This window comes from Anguilla anguilla, chromosome 5 (assembly GCF_013347855.1).
Source record: "Anguilla anguilla isolate fAngAng1 chromosome 5, fAngAng1.pri, whole genome shotgun sequence".
NCBI classification, from domain to species: domain Eukaryota; kingdom Metazoa; phylum Chordata; class Actinopteri; order Anguilliformes; family Anguillidae; genus Anguilla; species Anguilla anguilla.
This window is the reverse complement of record NC_049205.1, coordinates 5,853,523-5,878,719: the sequence shown is the minus strand read 5'-3', so window position 1 is coordinate 5,878,719 and position 25,197 is coordinate 5,853,523. Positions and strand designations below refer to the sequence as shown.

The window sequence follows — 25,197 nt, the reverse complement described above, 5'->3', positions numbered from 1 at the left end:
CGACTCACTGGGGGGAATGCTCAGGGTGAAGGTGTAGCATAGTGGTTGGGTAACTGGAGTGGCAGGCTGTTATACTGTTTTATAGACCGTGTTTTACAGCAGTAAATTTGCAAATTTTCTTTTTTTTTTTTTAGGGTTACGACCCGGTTCTTTGAGATGCGCGCGTGAGGAACTGCACGGACATGTCAAGGAACGCTCTGTGATTGGACTTTTTTGGCATTTAACTGACGCTCTTACCCAGACCTTTAAGTTCTTTTTTCTTTTTTTTACATGCTGTCCATCTAATGGATGTTCACTGAAGCAGCCCAGGTTAAGCATGTTGCTACGAGGGTAGTGCTCCATACAGGCATTTGACCTTTGACCTCGGGGCTGCAAGCCCAGTTCTCTAGCTGCCAGTTTGTTTGCAGAGAGCTTCGGCATGGACTTCATGCTTATTCAGTGTCATTGGCAGATCTCATTAGAGAGCACCTCCACCAAGCACATCTTTCTTACCATCCAGTGTACATGAATGATTATTTCTGACTTTAAAGTGAATGTGTGTGGTGTGTGGTGTGTGTGTGTGTGTGTGTGTGTGTGTTCGTTCCCACACGATAATAAGCATTGTCATTTAGAATACGGGAACAAGAAAGTTCCACATTAATCCCGCCTTCCAAACATCTGCTATGCTGACAAGTGCATTGGCAGTGATGGGTAATTTTGCACAAGAATGACATTTGCTGTCAGTTATACGTTTGAAATGAGTGAAATGAAATGGAAACAATTGGGCGCGTGCAGCACAGGTCCTGGGGGATGGGTGTGTTTGATGGCTGTTGTTCCAAGCCATTACCCTGTTTTAATTGGCTAATTAGCAGTATACACTAACGCTCAATCAATCATACATTAGGCCACATTCAAATGTATAAGCTAAGGATAAAAAAAACACAGGGCTGAATTCAGTATTCAGCATCACTCCTGAACTCTGACACATCTGCTTTTTTTTGACAGACACAGTTTGGTGAGTACGATAACAAAAATGATTGCGCCAAACTGCAATCACCGAGGAAAAATGGTTGCGTTTATTTCCAAATTTGTGTAAAAGGAATATTATTCACGGAAACCAGGTGACAGGATGTCGTTGTTGTTTGCGATTTTAGCCAAAATAATCAAAATGAACTGTTGATGGTGTGTAGCCCCTAGTTTTCAGCATGGTAATCCTCCCAGTTCACCTGATCTTCCATTTTGGCTCAAATTGCAAATGACAACTTAGTGTCGATGACGATGGAGTGCCACAGTGATGAATGTTTCCGGAAGTTTCTTCCGCCATGGGATCCTCGGCAGATTTCCAATGCTTTTTTTTTTCATAGGATTTCGATTTCTGCAGAAAATAAGGTGTGTGGCCAACATAAGCTTAAGAGGGTTTTATGTTTTGTTTTGTTTATGTTTAGTGGATTACACCTACTAATATCTCAACTGAAAGCAACAAAATCAATAAGCAATATATGCAATACAATAATAGGCTAACACCTGATGAAAAGACATCAATATTAAAAAGTGTACTGGTGCATCAACCATGCACTGACTGAAAGCTTGTGAAAGAAATGATAAATAATTTTTGCCAAACTATTTATTGAATGAATTTTAAAAACCAAGCTGAATGCACCTGAAATGAAAAATTGTAGGCCGGGATAAGTTGTGAGCAATGGCAGTGACCCCTCGTGTGTTAATCATTGATCTTTTTTTCTCTCGCAAGATGTCTACCCTTCGCCCGGCTACTTTGATCTTTAGTCTGTGAGACGTCGTGCCAGCTGCACAACAAATGACTCTGTCTGCTCGTGACAATGCACATTCGACTTTAATTAACTGCACAAAACCCGCGCTGTGGACGGGATCGGTGCTCCTCGGAGGCGCGAGCTCGTGCTCGTCTCCTGCGCTGTTTTTAGACGACCTCTCCGTGCCTGATGCGGCTCGCGCAGCATTAGCCGTTTCCGCGCCGACTGGGGACGCGGGATGCGAGCCGAGAGACGCAGGGCGAGGGTCGCCGAGACGGTGGACTACCTGCCAGGCTGCCTTGGACCCCGCCAGGGGACAGAGCGAATTTGTGGAGAAGCTGAAGCTAATTCGCTGAAATGTTACGTGAGCACATGACCAAGGTGTTTGTGTACAGTGGAGCTCTCCGATGTGCCAGGCTATATCAACAGCTCTACAGCTGCGACACGTTTTCCTTTTTCATAAAGCATATGTATTTTTTATTTGTATTTTAATCTGCGCATTTATGATGGACCATGTCAAATATGGATCGTTTAAGAATAGATAGTCACCCCCTGGTTTAGGCTTGGATTGCAAGTGCAAAGAAGCTCCCGTAATATGTATTATGCAAATAACTGTTTTTAAATTGTAATTGCAACGGAATAGCCGGTGCAGCAGTTTTAGCTCATTTGAGAATGGTTGCAGTGTTTTGCGCCTGATCTCACCACAAACCTGGCTCTTAATAGCTGCTAGCGCTGAGCTCTTAAAATGTTTTTTTGTTTTTATTTTTGGCTAACGCCACAGGCTCCCCATGGGGGCATTCTGATGACAGAGTTAGGAACAAATTGAAATGTTGCACATATGGCTGTAACATTTTCATAATGACACCCTTTTATCGTGTTTTATTCAACATCGGTACGCAAATGAGCATCCAGCGCGCGCCGGTGTATCGCATTGCCCCTCGAGTTCGTGGCTTTTCATCCTGACAAGAATGTTTTCTGACTTAATGGAACACTGACGCGTCTCAGAGGAAAAGTGCACAGGTGTTTTGCTTTTCTTTGTTTAAAAAAAAAAAAAAATTATTTTATTTTTACTTTGAGAGCTTTTCTCCCCCATAATGAGGCACATTATTCAAGGCCAAATTGAATGAAATGCACAAATGTCATCCCATGAGAAGCAGCGTGTTCTGATATGACTGCACTGCTGGGTTGAATGCCTTGCTGTATGAATGCATTGCTGGTAGGACTGCAATGCTGGTATGGTTGCATTGCTGCTATGAATGCACTGCTGGTATGGTTGCATTGCTGCTATGAATGTATTTCTGCATGAATGCACTGCTTGTATGACTATAACTGTACCAGGCTACTTGTTGCTAGTGTAGCGCTGTGAGTCATATCCATTCCCTCTTTCCTAAAGTGTTTATCTGGAGCTCCTCCCCCCTTCTCTCCCCAACCAATTTTCATGTACTTTCTGTTTTTAAAAAGAAGCGCAATACAGTCTTTCCGTACGATTCTTCTCTCTTTGAGGAAGCAAAGAAGGTCACAGGTAGATGGCCGGGTTAAATGCGGCACGTATACTGTCTGTCGAGCTCAAATGGAAGCGCAGACTCAAGCTCGGCTTCCGTGGACCGGTCTGGGTGACGTGTGGTCGCGGCCCTGATGCGGCCCAGATGCGGTCCAGATGCGGCCCAGATGTGGCCTAGTGTAATTAACAGGGTTTAACCTGCAGCCGCCCCGTTCCTGTCGCTCACACACGGGTGTGCTTGGTCTCCCGGGGATCACTGAGACAAACAGAGGCCAGTCAAACGGCTGCACTGTCTCAGCCAGTCTGTCTCTGCCAGGCTGTACCCGGCGCACAGAGAGCTGCAAAGGCTCATGGGATGCGACTGAAAGAGAGGCCAGTTGAATGGCCGCGCGATCTCTGCCAGTCTGGGATGCGACTGAAACACAAACGCGGCGGCGGAGAGGCTTCTGGGAAAATCCGTCCTCCCTCCGTCAGAGGTGACTCGGCGTTGTTCGCCAGCTGTGCGTATGCGTCTGTGTCAGTGACCAGAAAATAACATGGAGGAAGGGGGGCTGGCAGGGGGGCCGGCCGGGGCGGGGGGGCGGGGGCGATCCATGTGAGGTAGCAGCTGGCCGGGGCAGGCGTTGTCGACCTCACGTCGCTGCATGCAGGTGGTGCTGCGGCTGCGACTCCCCACGCTGACTCAGTTCGTGCCTGCGCCGGGTCCACCTGCGCTTCCTGTGTCTCCAGCTGTGGCCTTGCGACTTCTCCTTTCACCACGGGAGGGATCCTCGAATTATCAAAAATGTAGGCCGTGAAGATTAGTTACAGTTGAATAAATGCCTCTCTTGTTATGTACGGTGCTCAATCCTACTTCTTTTTCCTGGAATTAAAAAATGGTGGGATTTATATCATTCGGCCTTTTCTTCCCCTGAAGGTTAATATCGTCTTGTAGAAAAATGTGAGAGTCTTTGATGCATGGAGCCTCATTTCAGCTTTATTTTTCTTCTTATTGTCAAAGGGTGGTAGGAAAGTATTTCAGTGATGGATGGAAATGTTCACAGTTTGAGACAAAGACATTAGCTTGCAATAAGGAATTACCAGCAGAATCACTGTTTCTGGAGTTGGGTCCACCTACAGTTGGACTAGTTGGACATCGGCTATTTTGACATCGTTCTTGTAGAAGGTTGCTGCCGTGGAAAATCATTTGACAGATGGGTGCTCTGGGCGAACTTCTAGAAGATAAACTCAAAATTATACAGCATTCACAAATCCCTGAAACTGTGGTAATAAGGTTGTAAGGCATTTGCAGTTCTGTAATCCAGCAGGTCAAAACCACAAACCTTTCCTTCTGCAAGATGGCAGTAGGGCGATGAGCGAAATGATTCTAATGTAAACTACTTTTGACATTAGGATGAGTCAAGTCTTAATTAATTTGCCCTTTAAATAAGTGGTTTGTATCATTGTAGAAATTTAATTTCTCTCCTGGACAATGCGTTCAAGTGTTTACAATGAACAATACAGCAAATACAGCACCTTGTATGTACTGTATATGTCCCCAACAACCTAATTCTTTTTTCTGTTTTTGTTTTGTAAATAAATCACATGAATCCTCTTTTCTGACCCAAAAAAATAGCTTCTTAAAAGATGTGAGCCATGGCTTCAGACATGCAATTCAGTTTTTAGATCATACCGTTTGAATTGGTTTGAATTACCTACAAAGGTGTTCAGCTTGTCATATGATTACTTACCTGAGGTGTTCTCATTTAGGGAAACAACCTGTGAAAGAACAAATAGCTCTTTTTTTTTGCGGATTTTTTTTTGTTGTTGTTGCAATATCATAGAAGCAAAATGTTTTAGAGATACAACCGTTGGGGGAGGGAGAGGGAGACAGAGAAATGTAGTCTCCAGGCAACCACTGTAGCTATTATCCACATCAAACGGACGCAAATGCTTTTGTGCAATGAAGACCAGCCAAAGACATTTTTTTCCTTGAATTCACAGTGAAATTCATCATGTGGTATCCCTTTTTATTAAGTAAACCGGTGTGAATTTGAGAATGAACGCAAGAAGCAGACAACATCTCCGTTTGACAGCGATGCCCCTTTTGCTACGTGCTCACAGATATGAGAAATATGCAAATAAATACGTACGAACATACATGAATTCAAGGCAAGGTTGTTCTGCACAGATGATGCTAAAGATTCTGAGTCAAGACAAGTGCCAGATACTGTATAATCCAGGAAGTGCTGAAGTAAAAGATGGAACTTGGGTCACAACATGCCTATCCATTGGGGGAAACAGATCTCTCCAGCATGAATTTACATCACCCTTTTAGGCTGTGATCTCTGGTGTTTATTCACAGAATGGCTCAGGGTAGGTCACATGACTAGTGACATCACAAGCCTAGATGGCCATGTTCTCTATTGATACTCAAAGTATCACTAATGTAGTGATGGACAATATGAATTACTAATACCAAATTATACTCACATTAATTGATATAAATATGAAATCCTGTTTTTTGTTGTCATTTTTGATCAACACCTCGTCCTAAAATTGTACCATGTTATGAACAATTTAAAATAATATTTACAGTCCAGTGTCTACAATATAAATAGTCTAGGCCGTTGGCACATGAAGGTAGTCATATGTTTTACACTTTGTAATATTTTTCAGTATTCCATGAGCCCTGGTTGGATTTAATTCCTCAAGAACATAGAGAACATACACAAGCTGCTGACATCGTGGGATCCAGTCCAAAAGAAATAACTTTTTTTTTTTCTTTTTTTTTCACTCGTTTTATAAGAAGTTTCCGATTTGTTAATTTCCATGAGTGGAAACTTAGTCCAGTCTCTGAAAAACTCGAAACTCACCTCCAACAAGACATGACAAAACGTGACAATACTGTCTGTGACTTCGCCCCTGACTCCACCCTTTCACTGTATCTCCACCTCTTCCCCCACCCCCACTCCACCCTCTCACTCTGGCTCCACCTCTCCCTCCACCCCACTACACCCTCTCACTCTGGCCCCGCCTCTCACTCCACCCTCTCACTCTGGGCCCCGCCTCTCACTCTACTCTCTCAATCTGTCTCTGCCGCTCCCCCCCCCCGCAGCCCCGCCTCCCTAAGCCCCGCCCCCTCTCTCACAGGATGCACTGGCTCTGCCCCCCAGACCCACCTCCCTAAGCCCCTCCCCCCTCTCTCACAGGATGCACTGGCTCCGCCCCCCCAGCCCCACCTCCCTAAGCCCCTACCCTCTCTCTCACAGGATGCACTGGCTCTGCCCCCCAGCCCCCTCCTTAAGCCCCTCCCCCCTCTCTCGCAGGATGCACTGGCTCCGCTGCCCCAGCCCCGCCTCCCTAAGCCCCACCCCCCTCTCTCGCAGGATGCACTGGCTCCGCCCCCCCAGCCCCGCCTCCCTAAGCCCCTCCCCCCTCTCTCACAGGATGCACTGGCTCCGCCCCCCCAGCCCCGCCCCCCTCTCTCGCAGGATGCACTGGCTCCGCCCCCCCAGCCCCGCCCCCCTCTCTCACAGGATGCACTGGCTCCGCTCCCTCGCCCCTCTCTCACAGGATGCACTGGCTCCGCCCCCCCCAGCCCCGCCTCCCTAAGCCCCGCCCCCCTCTCTCACAGGATGCACTGGCTCCGCCCCCCCAGCCCCGCCCCCCTCTCTCACAGGATGCACTGGGGCCGGTCCTTGGCCTTGAGCGCCTCGTGCATGCCGGCGGCGGACAGGCGGCGGTTGATGTGGCGGTAGCGGCAGCGCAGCAGGTTCCAGTAGGTGGCGCGCAGGTCGCGGTTGAAGGCGGCGTAGATGAGCGGGTTGAGCAGCGAGTTGGCGTAGCCCAGCCAGAGCAGCGTGCGCTCCAGGCGCAGGGGCACGCAGCTGCGGGCCACGCCGCAGACGAAGGGCCGGGCGGCCGACAGCAGGAAGAAGGGCAGCCAGCAGAAGGTGAAGGCGCCCACGATCACGCCCAGCGTGCGCGCCGCCTTCTGCTCCCGCTTGAACACCGAGGCCTGCCGCCGCTCGGGCCGGAGCAGCCGCGACAGCGCCGCGCACTCCTCCAGCAGCCGCTCCCGCCGGGGCATGCGCCGCTCGCCCGGGCCCCGCTCGCCCGTCGCCCCGGCGACCCCGCCGCCGCCGCCGCCGCCGCCGGCCGCCCCCCCGGACCCGGCCGCCCCCGGCCGCCCGCTCTGCCGCGGGAAGCTGATGAACTTGTGGCGGGCGGCGCTGACCTGGGCGGCGCGGTAGATGCGGTAGTACATGATCAGCATGACGGCGGTGGGGATGTAGAAGGCCACGGCCGTGGAGTACACCGTGTAGCCCAGGTCCTGGCTGATCAGGCACGCCCGCTCCGCCGTCACGTTGGTGGCCCAGCCGAACAGCGGCGGCAGCGTGATGGAGGCCGACAGCAGCCACACCGTCAGCACCATCTTGGCCATCAGCTTCCCGTTCTGCCGCACCGGGTAGGTGAGCGGCCGCATGATCCCCAGGTACCTGCCGGAAAAGGTAACGGGAGGGCGGAGGGAGGGGTTAAAGGGGAAGGAAGAGGAACCAGGACTTACCTTGGGGGGGGGGGGGCTTTTTTTTTTTTTTTTTTAGCATTTTGGCATTTAATCGTCTTTTGTGTTGTACTTCATGTGTCTTCAATGCCTTGAAACAGGAAGGAAAACTGCTCTTGTGTTTAGTACTTGTATTTTTTTTTAACACTCCTACACTACACAGTGCAATGGACGTGTACAATCCAAGCACAGCATTTACTGCATTCATATTTTATTATGTTTCATATAAAAAGGCCACGCTTTCTGCTTTTCGGTGATCGCGGCATGTGCCTTAATTGTCTAAGCGCAATTATAAGAGCCTGTTAAACAACGGGAAGTTTTCGATTTGAAATTCGCCAACAGATGTTTAACGCGCAATTGGCTGGCAGACACAGACAAAGAATATTTGAATCCAATTTCCGGATCCAACATTAAAGTTAATTTTCTCTTTGTGAAATTCACGGGCTCGCGGACAAATGCCCGCCCCAGAGCAAGGCAAAGCACGCGTCTGCTTAGTGCTCTGCGCAGTGACGTCAAGTCAGAGCACATCTTTGGTCTCTGGCGACGTGGGCAAGCTGTCGTCTGAACATCTGTGCTTTCGTTCCGAAACTGTGGCGTTTTCGTCGGGGTTTTCACCAGAAGTTTCCGGAGAGGTGAACGGGGTTGTTGCTAAAGTGACACTGAGGGGTTATACCGATGAAGACGTGAGAGCTATATCTGTATATCTGTATAATAAGACAAAGTGGACATATTACGCAAACAAGCCAACAATTTAATGCAGCCCTAGAAGAAATAACTAAAAAGCGATCGATGTATTATGGTGTCTGTACTTGTGTAGTGCGGGGTAGCCTTCTAGCGAGGTTTTTAATAATATGATTTTCAACCTTTTATGGCACTTTAATCATCAAAACAAAAATTCCTTGTTGACTGAATTCTCCGTGATAACGGCAAGTGTGTGCTCTAGTTTGTATTACTTCTCTCATAAAGCCTCCCTCGCGTAAACGATTTTGTATAGATTGAGAATTTATATCTGCGAACCCATGCCCAAGCGGCGTCAAATTGTAAGGTCCGCGAAAAACCATGAAAACCAGACGGAGGGAACAACGGCAGTATTTTGATATGCAGAATTGCAGAAAACCCCGCGAGCCGACGAGGGCCAAGTGGCGGCGTTTGAGCTCATGCGCCGGAACAGGGAGAGACAATCAGGCCGAGCCTCCGCTAAGAGCACCGCGGGCTCTTCAATCACTCCGCCAAGGGGGGAACTTCAATTACAGGGGGATAATGATGGAGATTCACAATGATTTTCCCATTTACTTGTGACCCGAGAGCACCGTCAGACCCCCACAGAACAAAAAGACCTTTCATTGAGCCGCGCACGGGGGAGTCTGAACGTTCCTCTCTGTTTAGTCCTGCTCTGGATTTCATGAGGTCATTATAATTGAAGCTTTTTTCCCGCGGTTAGGAGACATTATGCTATCAGTGGTCTATTATGATTATACGGTTGAGGGAGCACAATGGTCCTAAAAAAAAATGTTAAAAACAGTAAATTACCCAGGACTGTGAGAACACTTTTTTTTTTTTTTTTTGGAAAAAGCTTTCAACAACTTCGGTGCCTCGCATGTGCATACTATTTACGAACTTTTATTTAAAACAATATATAAAAAATAAATAATAATAAAAAATAAACAAAAACAATTTATAAACGATTCTGTTGGTCTTCTGCTTGTTGTGTAGGCTATTTCATGTGACATTGTGTGGTACGTAAAAATGACAATCTGAATACCGGCAGTGCATTTAAATGAACTCACCGCGGCTGTGCTCATTTACGGAACCAGTTTTAGCAAACAATCCGCTAAATTAAAAACATGCGCCAACGGTACTAACGGTAATTTGCGGAATGCTTATAGTAAATATGGACCATGAAGTGTTTAGTTTGTGGTTTGGATGTTGTTACGTAATGTAGAAGGGATGTTCTATGGCTCTATGGAGAGGGTTATTTCTGTTTGTACCGGGGGTACATTTTCACATCTGATAGATCAATTCCTAATTTCTCAGGATGGGCATCCTAGGAGTGACGTAGATGCATACGGATCAAGAGTGGCCCCGAGACACACACCCGACATCGACACATTTGGCAGCCATTTTACACGTCTGTTGATTATGAGTAATGGACCTACTTCCCTGTCAGGGTGTTTATAGTGGGAAAAAAACCGACGTGTGAAGTTAAACCCAGATTGGAGAGCGGGTGTTAAGAGTGGACTTGGCATCAGTGTTAATGACTGGAACGAGCACCTAGACAGGCGTCCTCCCCTCTCAGAGCAGTGCTTCACGGCCCCCTCTCTCTCTCTCTCAAAGGCTTTCGCCATTGCCTAGGGCCTGCGGCGCCGTCATTGGTGGATACCAGATGAAAGGTTGCCCATGGCAACGGGGAACACATTTGCACAAGAGAGAGCATGTCAGTGGGAGGGGCTAAGGCAGCTGTAATCCCAGGAACTACGGTCGACTGGCGACAAAGCCAATTACATCCCCCTGCCGTGAACTTCCTGCCACCGCGACCGGGGGGACCTGGCCCAGGAATCTCAAACTCAGATCCTGGAGGGCTGCCACGTCTGCTGGTTTTTGATGAGTCTCTGAACGTAAGCACTTGATTTCAGTCATTGATTGGCTAAGGAGTCTGCACTGCTTGCTTCCAAATGGGCCTAAATTGGCTGCTGATTGAAAGAAAATCAGAAAAACCAGGACAGACTGTGACCTTCCAGGATTGGAGAATAGCAAGCCTTGACTTACACTGTATTACCTGAGTGTCGGTCTTAAGTGACTTGAGGAGTCTCAACGTGAAAAATTGAGAAATATAACTCTAATAAAAAGAGTAAGAAAAAAATATTTCATTAAAAGGCCAGTGAACATTTTCCCTGTTCAAATGGTTCAAGGCGACTTGTTTCCTCGAACCCGTTGGGGTTTCACAGTGTGGGATGCGAAGACCACAGGACCCAGGCCGGAGATCACGTGACCCGCTTTAGGAATGAGCTGCACGGGGACCTGAGAGCAGCCGTGTCCAATAGATTTCAGGCAGACCGCGGCGCCGCTCAAGATGGCGAACGCCTCTGCCGGAGCCTGCGATGACGCAGACTCCTCCAGACCCTTCAGCAGGCGCGCCGAGTGGTTTCGCTCGCCGAGGGGGGAAATGGGGACTGGCCACGGGACGTCCTGCAGGCGAGCAGGTTCCCCTGTGCCGTGCACGAAAGCTCGTGTCAGAGCGCACAAGGAAATGGGGGTGGCGTGGGGTGGGGTGGGGGTGGGGGTGGGGGGGGGGGGGTGTGATGAGGCTTAACATCAGAGTTTGTCACTTTTATGCTGGCAGCCCCCACCTCCCAAAAAAAAACTGTCAGAAGGGAAGCTGAGTGTGAACAGAAATCAGGCCAGACCCGCTGATCTGGAAAACCGCGCGATCGCGGAGCCGCCAAGCTCGACCACCCGCTAAATCGAACGCCCGTCAGCCGCGACAAGCCCGTCCGCGTCTTTCGAGGTGGGAGTAAGGGTGGGGGGGGAAGAGGGAAGACGAACGCGGTGTCTTATTTTTGGGTTTGACGGAGGAGGCCGAGGGGCCGTGGTGTGGGCAGACAGCGGCGTATCGATCTCGGGCGGGGGCGGGAGGAGGGGGTGGGGGGGGGGCAGCGGAAGTGAGGGCATGTCCTGGCGGTTTGGCGCTCTCTGCTGCGTGGGTCTGCTGTGTTGCCGTGGAGAGATTTAGAAAAGAGAGGTGGGCTCTAATGGGAAGCCACCAGGCCTTTCACCTCCTTTGGATGAGTAATGCACACACACACACACAAAATGGGTGGTTAGTGAACAAAAGGAACGAGAAAGCCAAAACAACTAAACCAAACAGTGCGTCCAAACAGGAAGTGAACATTTCAGGTAGTCTTTAATTGCAGGTTCATTAATCTGAATTCCAGAGCGCGTGCACAAATAAACGCAATAAAGGAAAACATTCACGTTTTTAAATGAAGTGTCGTGATTGGTCGTGAGCTATGTGTGTAGTGAAGAGACCACCCAAGCGACAGTGTGTAAGCTGGTCTCTCCATGTCCCACAGGACAGCACCCTTATAACAGGCAATGAGCAACACCTGAGTTGACTGTGGACAAAACCCAGCTGTGTCTGCCTGTGTGCAAGAACACCGCTATCCGTGGTACGGAAGGCCTTTTAGGCTATGGGAGACGATGGGCTCTTTCCAAATAACACATTTTATCCATCCTTGTCTCCTTGGCCCTCGACTGAACTGGAATACAAGATGGTGAAGGCTTCTCCCTCACTTTGGCTGCTAATCGTTGTGTTTGACTTGGCTGAGCTTTGAAGGAGTCGCTAGCCTGTCAATCAGTCCAAAAAAGAAGACCCTTTGCTGCTATTATGCATTATGAATATGACTGCAATTGTGTCACTGAGTAATTATAATAATTTTGACTGATTGAAATTAAAACGAAGATAACCCAGTTTACGTTCTATTTAATTTGTTCACATTCTCATATATTAAGAATAGGGTACTATATTCCATACATCTTGCATTGTGCATCTTTAGTTAGATTTTATCTGTACAGAAATTAAACAAACTTTCATAGGGAGATGTTAATGTCAGAGATATGGAGATGATGATGATGACCAGCACCAATGAACATCTCACTATAGCCAAATGGTCGGTTGGTTTAAATGTTAGTGGAGGGTGAGAAACCACAATCTTTTAAATGTGCTACTTTTGTTTTTTAAGTGATTAGTTAATTACTAAATAATAAATGATTAGAAATAAATTTCAGCAGCTGAGCAATTGTGTTAACTAATATGAATTGGCTGTTTATAATGAAGTTTGCGCACAAACAATGTTGAGGTTTCAAGGAGCAAATGAGGAGAAAGTTAATTGACTGTTTTGAAAACTTAATTACCTCATAAATATGGATACATCCCAGTTTCAAAGCTGCCGAATTACCCATCATCAATGCAGCTTCCCGGCAGTACAGGTGTCTATTTTGAGAGTTTATAATTGCAGGGGGTCTGTCGGCAAGTCAACACAGGTTTCAGACTTAAACATTTCAAGTGTCATGGTGTTGTTTTTCTATAATCTGTTCATCAGAACATGTTTTTACACCATGATTTCAGGTGCTGGCAGGGCAAAATCGGACTAGAAAGAGCATTCACATATAAATTAAACCCTCCACACTCACAGAAATAGGTACCATGGGGAGACATGTTTGTTCTTCAAGGAACAAATTTCCTAAAAGTACCCTGGAAGTAAAATGAAAGTCTATTTGAGTGCTAATTAGTACCTTTTACAAGCCAAAAAGGGTCTATATTAATTATGTATCACTGGCCAGAGGTACAATTTTGTGTTCCTCTAGCATACCACCCCAGTGACAAGCGTTTGTACCAGGAAAAAAAAAAAAAAGGTGTGAAAAAGTACCTTTTGTTCTGAGAATCTAACAGAAGCTCTGCGTCCACACTTCCTTAGTCCTCTGAGTTCACTGCGCAGTGACTCCATCTGGAAGCTGTGTAGTCATCAACTTTAATCGTCTTGCATGAGCGGTGTGTCTCCACGCGGCACGGTGTCTAATACGCACCTTTAACCTCCGATATTATTAGAACGTGAAGCGGCCCAGAGGAACGGTTCACAGCACGACGGCAGTCTTGTTGAGAGTGCTGACTTTTCACATTCGCGATGACTAATGCTGCTGCCGGTGTGCTTCCATTTTGTTTGCGCAACGTAACCAGATGTGAATAATGTAGTGTGGCACTAACCACCATAACATGTTGGCAACTTGTCACAAATTCACGGGATTGTCAAAGAAATTATGTGCGAGAGAGTTTGCATAATTTGGATGGGTGTGAACGTGTGTGTGTACATGTATGTGTGAGTGTGCATGTGTGTGTGTGTGTGTGTGCTATAAAGCACTCCCATACAAAATAATCTCTTGAAAGGCTCACCTATAAAAGCCTCCTTTGAAAAGTGCAGTTGCTGAGCACAGCTCTGAAAAGATGTGGTCCCTTCCTGTCTGGTCCTGCACTCTCTGGGACAGGCAGCCACTATATTTTTTGGGGGAAATGGCACAGAATCTCTACCCGAGCCGCTAATGCAATTAGCTCTGCTTCCGGACGCCTGGGGGAGGGGGGGGGGGGGGGAGAGTGTGTGTGTGTGTGTGTCGCAGATGGCCCCCCTCCTCCCCCTCCCCCCCAGAATGCTCACAGGGTCGCAGATGGAGCCCCCCTCCGAGGCCCTCTCGGGATGGGGAGAGCGCTCTGTTTTATGAGTTTGGGTGCAGGTGTCACTAACTTTTTAAATTCTGTTTTTGGAGAGGTTGTGAGTGTGTCGGTCCGTGACATATTCTACCGAAGTTGCACCCATTTGCAGGTGGATATTTTTTCTCTGTGTCTTTCCAGTTCAGGGGGGTATTTTTACGATGCAGGGTTACTGAGTTAGCTGGACGACTGCACTGAGTAAAACCCAGAACAGCTCTTCTTACTTCAGTGCATGTTCCAGATTTGGGAGGGTTCCAGGTTTTACTTGGCGCAGTTATCCAGCTAACTCAGTAATCCTGCTTCGTCAAACAGGGCCGAAAGTTGTCGTCTTGGTGAAAGTTAAGGCCAGGTTTCTTTTTAAAAACCATGCCTGTCCATTTTCACATTATTATTTGTGAAACGACGTACAGATGAGCAGCCTAAACACTTTTAACAGAGCGGGGGCGTACTATAAATATGCATATACTTATCGTGCCGTCGCTGAGGGAGACATGCAAAAGCTCGAGAAGACCAAGAATTTCTGACGCGTGTAAATAAAACCCTTTCGGTCAGAGGGTCAACAGCGTGTTTATAGTGGATCGCATTTGTTCCCCGAACGGCCAGTCTCACCGCAGCGGTAGAGGCGATGAGCGTCCTGTTTGCGTGTGTGGGAGGCCGGTTGAGCACGGATTTGTCTCCAAGTAAACAAAGCAGAGTAGACGATAAGAACACACTGTGAAAGGTAGCTAGCTTCTTTTTTTTTCTTCTTTTTTTTCTTTTTTTGTGGATTTCTTTCCAGAATTCTTTGGAGGTGTTGCGCTGAGCCAGATGGCGGTGAGATAATGACAAGCCTTGGCGAGAGAACAGTTAGAATCCGCGTCTGAGTTTTTCAGTCCTGTCCCCTGTCTCAGATACGCGGCAAATCGCTCGTATGACCTGGCAGTGTGGGAGAGAGCCAGGCTAATGCCGCAGATTGTACTCAGCACTGCTCAGCTCATTAACACTGTGTGTGTGTGTGTGTGTGTGTGTGTGTAAGTAACAGTGTGTGTGTCTCCCAACCTTTGAAACTGAAACATTCCTGGGATTGTGGGACTTTTTCAAAAAACTTCATGCGAGAGTTCCCATAACTCGATGGATGTGTGCGCGAGTGAGCGCTCCTGCGCGTTCGTCTCCCTGCCTTTGAAACCGAAACATTCCAGACAGGTGCATTCTGGGAATATTTATGAAGGGGTTCTGATGACGGGCGACGCTGTGGCAGTGGGTGTTCTACCCTGTCACACGCACGGTTCTCCCAGGAATGTACCGGGGCACCAAAATCTTGTTTGCTGGGTGTGTGGTTTATGAACGTCCTGTGGCTGAATGAGTAAGGGGGGGAGTAGGCTGTCCCCTAGTCACAGTAAAGGTTACTGCACAGTGAACATGAGTGACAGCCCTTTTCACGAGCTTCTTAACTGCAGTCCCTTAAAGGGGGTCCACACATTATTCTGGGCCAGTGAACCCTCTTTCCTGGAGGCATAATGCCTAAACCTCCGCTTCCTGACTAACTGCCACAACGGCTGAACCACAGAGCCACAGGCCATGTAATGTTCGTATTGCATAATGCAGTTTATTATTATTAGTAGTATTATTATTATTATTATTATTATTATTATCGGTATCTGGAAAATAATTCTTATAATCAACGATTATTCATTATTTATCTATTGACTAGATTTGAACGTATTCTCTGAGACAGGGAAAATGATAAGATGCAGAAACAGATATATTTAGACTGGTTGGATAATGGGAGTGACTCAGACTCGGGGAAGAAAGCGGGCACACAAATAAAGATCGGACACCTGGGAACACTGCATTGGACATTCGATTTAAACAACCGTTTCATCTGCTGTGTGTGTGTGTGTGTGTGTACATGTGTGGGAGAGAGTGAGAGAGGCAGAGAGAGAGAGAGAGAGGCAGAAAGAGACAGACCAAGAGATTTTTGCCTTGCTTAAAATGTTAGCTGAAATCTAAAATCATGTATGGGGTAATATGATTGTACCAATTGTACCATGTATGGGGTAATCTGATTAGAAGAAACGTTGCATTATTCATGGGGCAGATAAAATCGTAAAATGGTGAAACTTTGTATAGCAGCTGAAAATAATCTAGATTCCACTTCACGGCCAAATGTTAACTCCAGTTTGTAAAATATGGGCAGGAAAATAGATTATCTCTGTGCTCAGAGCAATAAAATCTACTGCCTGGTTTGGTCTCCACTCTGATGGAAAGGTTGCACAAATAGTTGGAGGGATAGTTGATATTTCTAAGTCGCTACGCTGTGTGACTATATTCCAGTAGTGCCATAACCCGTTTTATCATCATAAAACCATGATATTTTAGAACGCGAAAATTGATTTTGTCATAGGCTGCTGATGAAGAAAAGTAGAGTAGGTATCTAAATGTTTGCATGATAAATATGAGTGTTCTTTGTGTGTGTGTGTGTGTTGCATAAATTGTGAGTGTTATTGTGTGTGTGTGTTGACAACCAAGTGTTCGAGTATATCCCCGCAAAAAAAGAGAAAGGGAATATGAGATTGAATTTTTTGAGAAAAGACGTTAGTGTTGCGTATAAAAACCTGTGTGATTTATTGCATTAAGTGCCGTTTTCCTCGGCAGCAGATGAAGATTGGTCCCGGCCTTAATGTTCGCGCTTAGCGCATCGTCTCCTGCTGAGAGCCGGTATCGTCAGTGCGCCGCCTCTCATCGAAGACGCGGGGCTGAGATTAAAATCGCTTGAGGCTCATTAGCGAGCCCGTCAAACCCGACGTTCCGGTACGTACGGGCAAGCGGCGATGCAAAAAACAATAAATGCCGGTCGCGCAAATGAATGGTAATGATTAAATGGATTCGCCTCGAACCGTTCCAAAACGAACTCCCACGCGCGCTCGTCGCAGCCGGGGAGAGAGAGAGAGAGGAGGCTCTTCACGCGCGCTCCGGTCTCGTGCCAAAACTGCCCGCGAGAGTTTCTCAGCAAGATACTGCCCTGCGCTCATCCGCTACTGACCACCAAGGGAACATAGCAATTCCTGTTTCCACGTAAAGAATCGACATCAAATCTGTGTGATCCAGCGCATAAATGCGACCTATCTGGTCTGATCTCTGAGATATTAAGCATGTCTCTAGGGTACAATGAATATGGTGTTACAGTATTATTGTTGTTGTTGTTGTTTTTTTATTGACAAAGCTTTGTAAAGGAAGTGAGCCTAACAAGGTATGCAGACATATGGTGGTTGCATTTAATGGATTTTTAAGGTGATTAGGTTGCATTTAATGGATTTTTAAGGCGATTTATGCCAATGATAGTTATCCTCACTACTATCTGAAGAATTGTTGCTATCCTGGTGCTGCAGGTTCATTGGACCGTTGCAGTAGCCTCCCGATACAGGGCCAGTTTTAAACCTTTGCTGGAGTGCTCAGCCTCTCCTCTTTATGTGATTCTTATGCCCCGCACATCTGGGTGATTAGTGCGTCTTGGTGATGTAGATTACCGTATAAGAATCATGGGGATTTTTTGGGAAGGTGCACCGCGCCTGCCCCGTGCGCTAGCTGGCCCGACTCTGCAGGCCGCCACTGATCTGAACACGGATATCTGTCAAGCAAATGGCCCTCCCCCTGAGATGCTGTTCGATTTCTTTCACGGATCGGTGGCAGATGACTCAGTCGCTAACACTCCGCGCCGGCCTTGGCCCTGACTGTGAACCGCCGGGGCAAATTCGGGAAACCCGACAGCAGGACGGCGCGTCCGGATCCTTCGCCGGCGAAAGTGACTGTGACGGAAAATGACGACCGTCGCTGTAACTTTGACCCCGCGGAACGCGCACTGCTGTCAATATCGGAAGATCAACGGCTCAGAATTTCTTCTTTCTTTTTTTAAACCTGGGATCCAGCCAAGTTTTGTACTTGGACGCGCATGAAAGAAGTTATTTATATAAATCGAAGAACGCGTGGCTCCATCACTCCAGTTCAAACTAATTTTAACTACTGATTATTGTGCTACCAATGGAAGTGTTCCTTACTATGCAGGACCATTATATGGTAAATGGATGGTAAATGGACTGCATTTATATAGCGCTTTTATCCAAAGCGCTTTACAATTGATGCCTCTCGTTCACCAGAGCAATTAGGGGTTAGGTGTCTTGCTCAGGGACACTTCGACACGCCCAGGGCGGGGGATCAAACCGGCAACCCTCCGACTGCCAGACAACCGCTCTTACCTCCTGAGCTATGTCGCCCCGTAATATATTCATAAATATATTATATGATCTTGGCGCTACCACTGGAACCTTTATATACAATGCAAGACCACTGTATGATCTTTGTGATACCAGTGAAAGTGTTACGCACTATGCAAGACCATTATGCGGTGACCCAGTATTTAGTTTGGTTTGACTGACGCAGGTCTGGGCACAGGTATAAATCACAGAGACAGGGAAGGACAGCTGCCCGGTGTTCTGGCAGAAGATGAGGGGAGATAGAGCGTTTCTTCTGCCTGCTGTGAAGATCTTTTGATGGAGCATAGCAGACAGTGAGTGTCTCAAACCGTCTTTTTTTTTTTTTTTTGTCAGGAGTTACTTTTGGGAAATTACTTTTGTATTTTGATGTGCATGCACTAGCACAATGACTCCGTCTGTATTCTGCTTTTAGAACGTGATACTAATTCTCTGCTGCAACCAAGGAAAAAAGAAATATGGGAGAGAAACAAAATAATGTTTCATGGTCAACACCTTTAAATACAGTTTAAACTATTTGCAGGTACATATGCACAATGTACAGAAACTGATTTTTACACGTGCCATAGCCCACCTGAACCTGGCGCTGTCGCCAAAGATCACCAGAGTGCATCCCCCCCTCCCCCGTCCTGCTTCTCTCCCGCCCCCTCCCCCCTCCCTGAACCCCACCCCTCTCTGACCTCCCCCCATCCCCCACCCCTCTGACACACTCGCTTCCCACAATCCACCTCTCTCTCTGCTTGCTTGCTCTCTTTATTTCAGGAACGAGGAGGAAAAAGACACGGCGGATTATTTCGAGGGTGAAATTAGGGCTGACAGGGAGAGCTGGGGCACCGGCACCGCGGTTTAATTCGCGGTCGATTTGCCCCGGGAGGACACCGTCCCCCCCCCCCGTACGTTACCGGTGAGTAATTACCGAAATGTGTTCCCATGCGCAAACGCTTTCCGTGACAGAAGAGGTGCTCTATTTTTACAGCGTCACAGGCAGTGAGGTTCATCGCTTACGTCAAAGCAAAGCTTCCGTGAGACTGCCTTCCAGTTCCTCCAAAACATTAAATAATAATAATTATATATATAATACATATATATATATATATATATATATATATATATATATATATATGCTACATGGCCAAATGTATGTGGACACCTGACATCCAACGTCTCATCCAAAATTTATGGGCATTAATATGGAGCTGGTCCACCTTTTGCTGCTATAACAACCTCCACTCTTCTGGGAGGGCTTTATCAGGGACTTGCTTCTATTCAGCCAGAAGAGCATTACTGAGGTTGGGCACTGATTGGGTGATAAGGCCTGGCTTGCAGTTGGCTTTCCATTTGATCCCAAAGGTGTTTGGTGCGGTTTAGGTCAGGGCTCTGCGCAGGCCAGTCAAGTTCTCCATGACACCAATCTCGACAAAACCATTTCTATATGGACCTCGCTGTGTGCCCGGGGGCACTGTCATGCTGAAACAGGAAAGGGCCTCCCCCCAAACTGTTGCCACAAAGTTGGAAGCACAGAATCATCAGAATGTCATTCACATTAAGATTTGCCCTCAAATGGAACTAAGGAGGCTCGCCCAAAACCACAAAAAAACTGCCCCAGAGCAAGGAGTATCCAGATACTTTTGCTCATATAGTGTATATAATATAATAGAATATCCTATAATATTCAAAGGCTGATCCAAATTTATCTGGCTTTTTCATAAAGTCATCCCAGGCAGAGGGATGGAAATGGAAGCTGAACTGGTTCCACCCGATGCCGGTGCTGCGGTGCTTATCTGCTGATTCTCTCTCTGTGTCGGGCTGTGCGCTGCACCGGGCGAACAGAGCTGGTATCTCTGAGACGCACTGAGCCCCCCCCCCCCACCCCCCATCCCCCCCCCCCCCCCGTCTCCTGGGTCCCTCTCTCTCTCTCTCTCTCTTTTTAACGTCCTGCGGCAGGAAGGGAAACGCACAGCGCTATCGCGTTTAGAACAGTGGGTGAGAAGAAAAAACAACACCAGCGCGTTAATTACCTGCACTTTTACCTAACAGGCTTCGCGGGGGAAAGAGCCTCAGAGCACCTGGACATCTGGTCCCCTGTGTCAGAAATGCAGGTAGCGGACCAGAGAAAAAATGGTGTGCACAAGCTATGTAACTCATTCATATTGACTTGCGCAACACCCTCGTAAGCACTAAATGGACCTTCGTAAATACGTTTGTCAGAAACCTCAGATAGGCGTATGATGTGTGCACCTTGTGTCATTTTAATGATCCTTTCTGCATCAGTGGAGACATAGCTCACCAAATCCACACCCTACACCACAGTCACTGACCGGAGGCAGAGCTGTCGTACAACCGTGATCTGGCCCCTACGCCGCCATCTCCGTCTCTGTGACAAATTAGACTCTGCCTCACAGTGAGGGGGCCCAGGGCGGAAAAGAATTCAAGTGCCTAAATCATGTTTCTTTCTTTTTTTTCTTTTGTTTTTTGCTCCAGGAATCAGGGTTTTTTTTATGGGCATAACATAAAAGCATGATCCATTAGCGAGTCGGCTGGCAGAGTGAAAACCGATGGCGGCGGCTCCCCCCCCCCCCCACCAACCCCAACACCCCTCCCCCCCTCTCAGTGCCGATCTCAGGAAACGGCACGCAAAACATACGTGGTGAAAAATCCACCTCCCGTCGGGGCCGCCTGCCAGAACAGCCATAACTGTTACATCCAATTAAGCGGCCGGGAGAACAGACAGCGCTCCTGAGTAATTCAGACGGAATCTCGATCTGACTTACTGCCCTCATCCTTATGTATGCGGAGGGAACGCGGCCCTTGTTCATCGTTACACGCGTGAGCTAACGAGCTAATCACCAAAACGGACATCATTTCGCAGTCTGTGCAAGACATTCAGGGTTAGTATCGGGGGAGGGGGGGAGGAGGGGAGGGGGGGAGGGGGGATGCAACACATGTTTGTGTTAAAATGTCAATATCTGCCATGCACAGGTGTGAGCAGTTATTATTGCGCTATGGTACCACCCATATCGCAGGTTGTAGTCCCTTATTTAAATGACTGTGAAATGGTCATGGTGCCATCCATACTGCGGGTCATATTCCCTTATGTACAACTGTGAAAAGGCGATTGTGCCATCCATATCACAGGTTATATTCCCTCCTTTAAAATGTTGTGAAAAGGCCACGGTAGTGTGCATACCGCAGGTTATATTCCAGCTAGCTAATGGTCTCTGTAGCCCAGATAATGATCTGGCCTGACCCCAGTCAATATCTACTCCAGTTCGCCTGGTCTGTGTAAACTACAGACCTGGCAAACAACATTACCAGACAAGACAGTCTAAATGCAGCATCACTAATGCACAAATACAGGTTAACTATGATTGCAGAACATTACATTTACTGTTCATGTTAAATGGTCTGTATTCATTTTTTTTTTTAACTGGAACCGCATGCACATTTTTCCCCAAGAGTTTCAAAATGCCCAATTGGTCAGATTGATTCTTGTTCTTCATGGTGTTTTTAAAAAGCGAATTCATGAGAGGACTTTTCAGACATTCCCTCAGGCAATCAGTATTGATGCTAAGCACAAGTCTTCAGAGAATGTAAAAAAACATACATTACATGGACATTCAATAAAAATAAAATAAGTTATATATTTGAAATATTTTCACAGCAACTTGTTTTCATCCAACACACTTGGATTAAGTCAGACAAAAATTGTAAAACTTTAACTTCTTTTTTTTTTGCAGGATCTCAGGAGGATATAAGGATCCTGGGGGGGGGAGGGGTGGGGGTTGGGTGGGGGGGTGGGGGGGTGCTGTCTCTCTTCCTCTAAGACACAGACGTCCGGTTCCAGTACATCCAGATAAAATCGTTTCCAAGAAACCCCATAAACACATTTGTACCGGTCTGGAGATGCACTTAGCGGAAAAGCACGCTGACGGTGTCGAGCCGAGCTGTCGTCACCGTGAGAGCGTCTCTGAGACGACTCTGCCCCTTATCACTGCGTAAGAGTGCGCGCCGGAGAAAGGTTTGTCTGATTCCATTCTCAAGATAGTCTTATATAAGACAAGACCGTGGCCAGGGGCCAGTGTAATGTGCCTAATGCACTGAGCTGCCAGACTCACTGTACCAATGACTGCAGATGGGGGGAAAAAAACTACACACCCTTTATACTGAGGTTTCCCCCATTATTGGAAAGGGGCAGTGGAACTCCAGCTCCCAGCATGCCAGAGAGAGTTGACGCTCAACAGCATGTACCTTTTGTCTGTAATTGTTAATGTCAGTTGCTCTGTCAAGCGGGGGGAGCTGAAAATTAGTTCCTGTGAGAGACGCCATGTCTGGCACTGTCTTGGACATTGTGTGAGACTTCGTGGTGTGAGTTTTATCTCTAATGTCCGACTCCTCCACTTTCACTTGACTCCTCCCGTTCGTCTAAAACCAGTAAATTCTTCCCAAACAACACAAATGACACAATGTCTCACGTGACTCCTCCCCCCTCAAGAAAGACTCCTCCCTTCTCATATGTAACCCCTCCCTCTCCTGTGTGGCTCCTCCCACTCGTGTGTGACTCTGGCCCCTCCTGTGTTTGCCCCTCCCTCGTCTTTGCCTGTGGGCTGCTGTGGTCCAGCTGCCTCCCCTTTCCTGTTCTGCAAATACTCCTCTTCGTGCCCTTCTGAGAAAAATACCGGCCGGCAAATACATTTTTAAATATCTGGGAGCGGCATCTTTCTCACGCCAGAGGTCAGCCAGTTAATTTGGAAATCCAGGAATCTTCTGGCAGAGGATAGACCACAGACCCAGTCCTTTGGGATATCTCTATCCGGAGACGCAGGACATTTTGCAGAACACGTATATACACAGAGTTTAGCTTCCTTTCCTCTTAAAACAGGGATTACACTGCCCAGACACAAACGCCAAAATAAATATCATGTCATTCCGCTGAGCCTCACAAATGTACGAGACTACTTCCTCTGTATAAACACAAGCAAAACAGGATTAAATATGAATCTAAACTATCAAGAGAAAATGGGAAAATAAAAAACATGTAGGATTTTTTTTTTAAGTAAGAAGCTCTACTTGCATTTCCCAATCCTGGTTCAAACTAGCCAACTGTGTGAAATTTCTCAGTAAAATTATGTTTTTGTTGTGTTTTCAAACAAATGTCCTTGTTGTTATGCTTGTGCAGCTGTATGTTGAATGTAGGTTCAGTAAATAATGAAGCACAGGTAGCACTATACAGACTAGAATAAGAACAACCATTAACCCTTTCAAGAGTAGGTTTTTTGGAATGTTTTTTTTCCCCTGAAATTCTAAGTCCGAATTCTGGAACTCCATTGCTTTCAGCCAACAGTAGTGACTGTTACATCAGCATCTGATTGTTCAGTTAAGGACATTCTAGTCACGTATTTGTGAACTGACACCTGAAATGGTTAAATAGTGTTCCCCTCCTGCCATTAGTAATAAGGTCACTTGGCTGCAGGTTTCTAGGAAGTTTGTGTCCTCAGGCGGCGTGAAAGCAACGCTATTTACGAAGCTGTGTCTGAATAAAACACAGCCTGTTGCAGGGAGAGAGATAATGAACCCTCGTGTTCTTTTGGGCTTTCAGCTTACATACATGCTGTATATATTCTAGATATATCCCCAATGCATTCATACGTATTCAGTACGTGTATAGCATACACATTATCACTGTAAGCCAAAGCACCCCCCCCATTTCCCCAGTCTCATTCCATGACCTTAACCATGACCTTCTGGTGAGGTCAAGCAACAAGTTACCAGAACAGGCAGAATGGATTTTAATCACGACAGCAGATCCCGTATACGCTCTTTGAGTTGAGATTGCATCCGCCTGCGTGTCTGCCCTGCTCCCCAACACCCCAAATGTCTCTGCTTCTGCTGCTATGTGTCCTGGCCAGCTTCAAAATGTACGTATCTATAAAAATCCATCATATAAACATGTTACATGTGACAGTAACCCCACCAGTGCTGTGCAGAGACCTTTTCAGGGGCAGGTTCTTAGAGTGAGAAAAGGGCACATCAACCTGGAAAAATGGTACAGGATATGTTTTACCAAAATTAATGGATGGAAATTAACGGCAGCAACTATGATGATACAAATATTATTTTTTTGTATCTTGCAGGCCTGAAAACTTTCCCAATAGAAGCCTTACCTGTCCACGCTGATGAGGCAGAGGTTCATAATTGAGGCTGTACAGCACATGACGTCCATGGCGATGAACACGTTGCAGAAAACTTTCCCGAAAAGCCACTCGCCACCGACGAGGTCCGTGATAATGACAAACGGCATGACCGCCAACGCCACCGAGAGGTCGGCAGCGGCGAGGGACACCACTAAGTAGTTGGAGGGTTGCCTGAGTTTCTTTACTATACACACGGAGATGATGACCAACAAGTTCCCACCGATCGTTGTGAGATTTATGATGGACAACACGATGCCGATTACAATCTTCTCCACGTCGCCGTACGGGACTGCGTCGTCCCCGCCGTTGGTTGAGTTGGTCCCGTTGCTGGTAAGCAGATCCGAAGGGGGAAGTTGTACGGTCATTGGGAGAAGAGCTTCGGCCGCAGGGGTGGACGGGGATAAGCCCTGCCAGTTTCTGAGGTCCTCTGTTTGTCCGAGGGAGAAATGTCTGTTCTGAAACAGCTCCGAATTGGCGTGTATCACCATTCTATACGTTGTATCCTAGCTTACCGCACATGCGAAAAATAGTTCACTGCAGCTTGATAACACTGGGTCGGTATCTTCATAATAGTTTTTTTTAGCGCAGACTGGATCTGGCCAATGTTTGAAGAGAGAGAAAAAATCTCGGTCTTTGCTCTCCGCGTTTTTGAAGCGTCATTTGTAAATAGCCTACCGCTACCGCTTGAATTGCAACATTTCAAAC

General features: G+C 47.1%; 1 protein-coding gene and 1 long non-coding RNA gene across 2 annotated transcripts in view; one reads left to right on the top strand and one right to left on the bottom strand.

The window, feature by feature from the left end:
- Positions 1-24,499, top strand: part of LOC118227416 — an 80,475-nt gene extending 55,976 nt beyond the window's left edge. The window contains exons 3-4 of the long non-coding RNA XR_004765273.1: positions 19,064-19,205; positions 24,433-24,499. This is a non-coding gene — a long non-coding RNA (uncharacterized LOC118227416). The remainder of the gene's footprint in view (positions 1-19,063; positions 19,206-24,432) is intronic.
- Positions 6,895-25,016, bottom strand: LOC118227410 (5-hydroxytryptamine receptor 7-like). The gene is made up of 2 exons (XM_035417833.1): positions 24,463-25,016; positions 6,895-7,730 (listed from the first exon to the last, which is right to left on the bottom strand). Exons 1-2 carry the CDS (start codon positions 24,978-24,980, stop codon positions 6,905-6,907), a joined length of 1,344 nt encoding a protein of 447 aa, XP_035273724.1. The 5' UTR covers positions 24,981-25,016; the 3' UTR covers positions 6,895-6,904.
- Between the last annotated feature and the right edge of the window lie 181 nt (positions 25,017-25,197).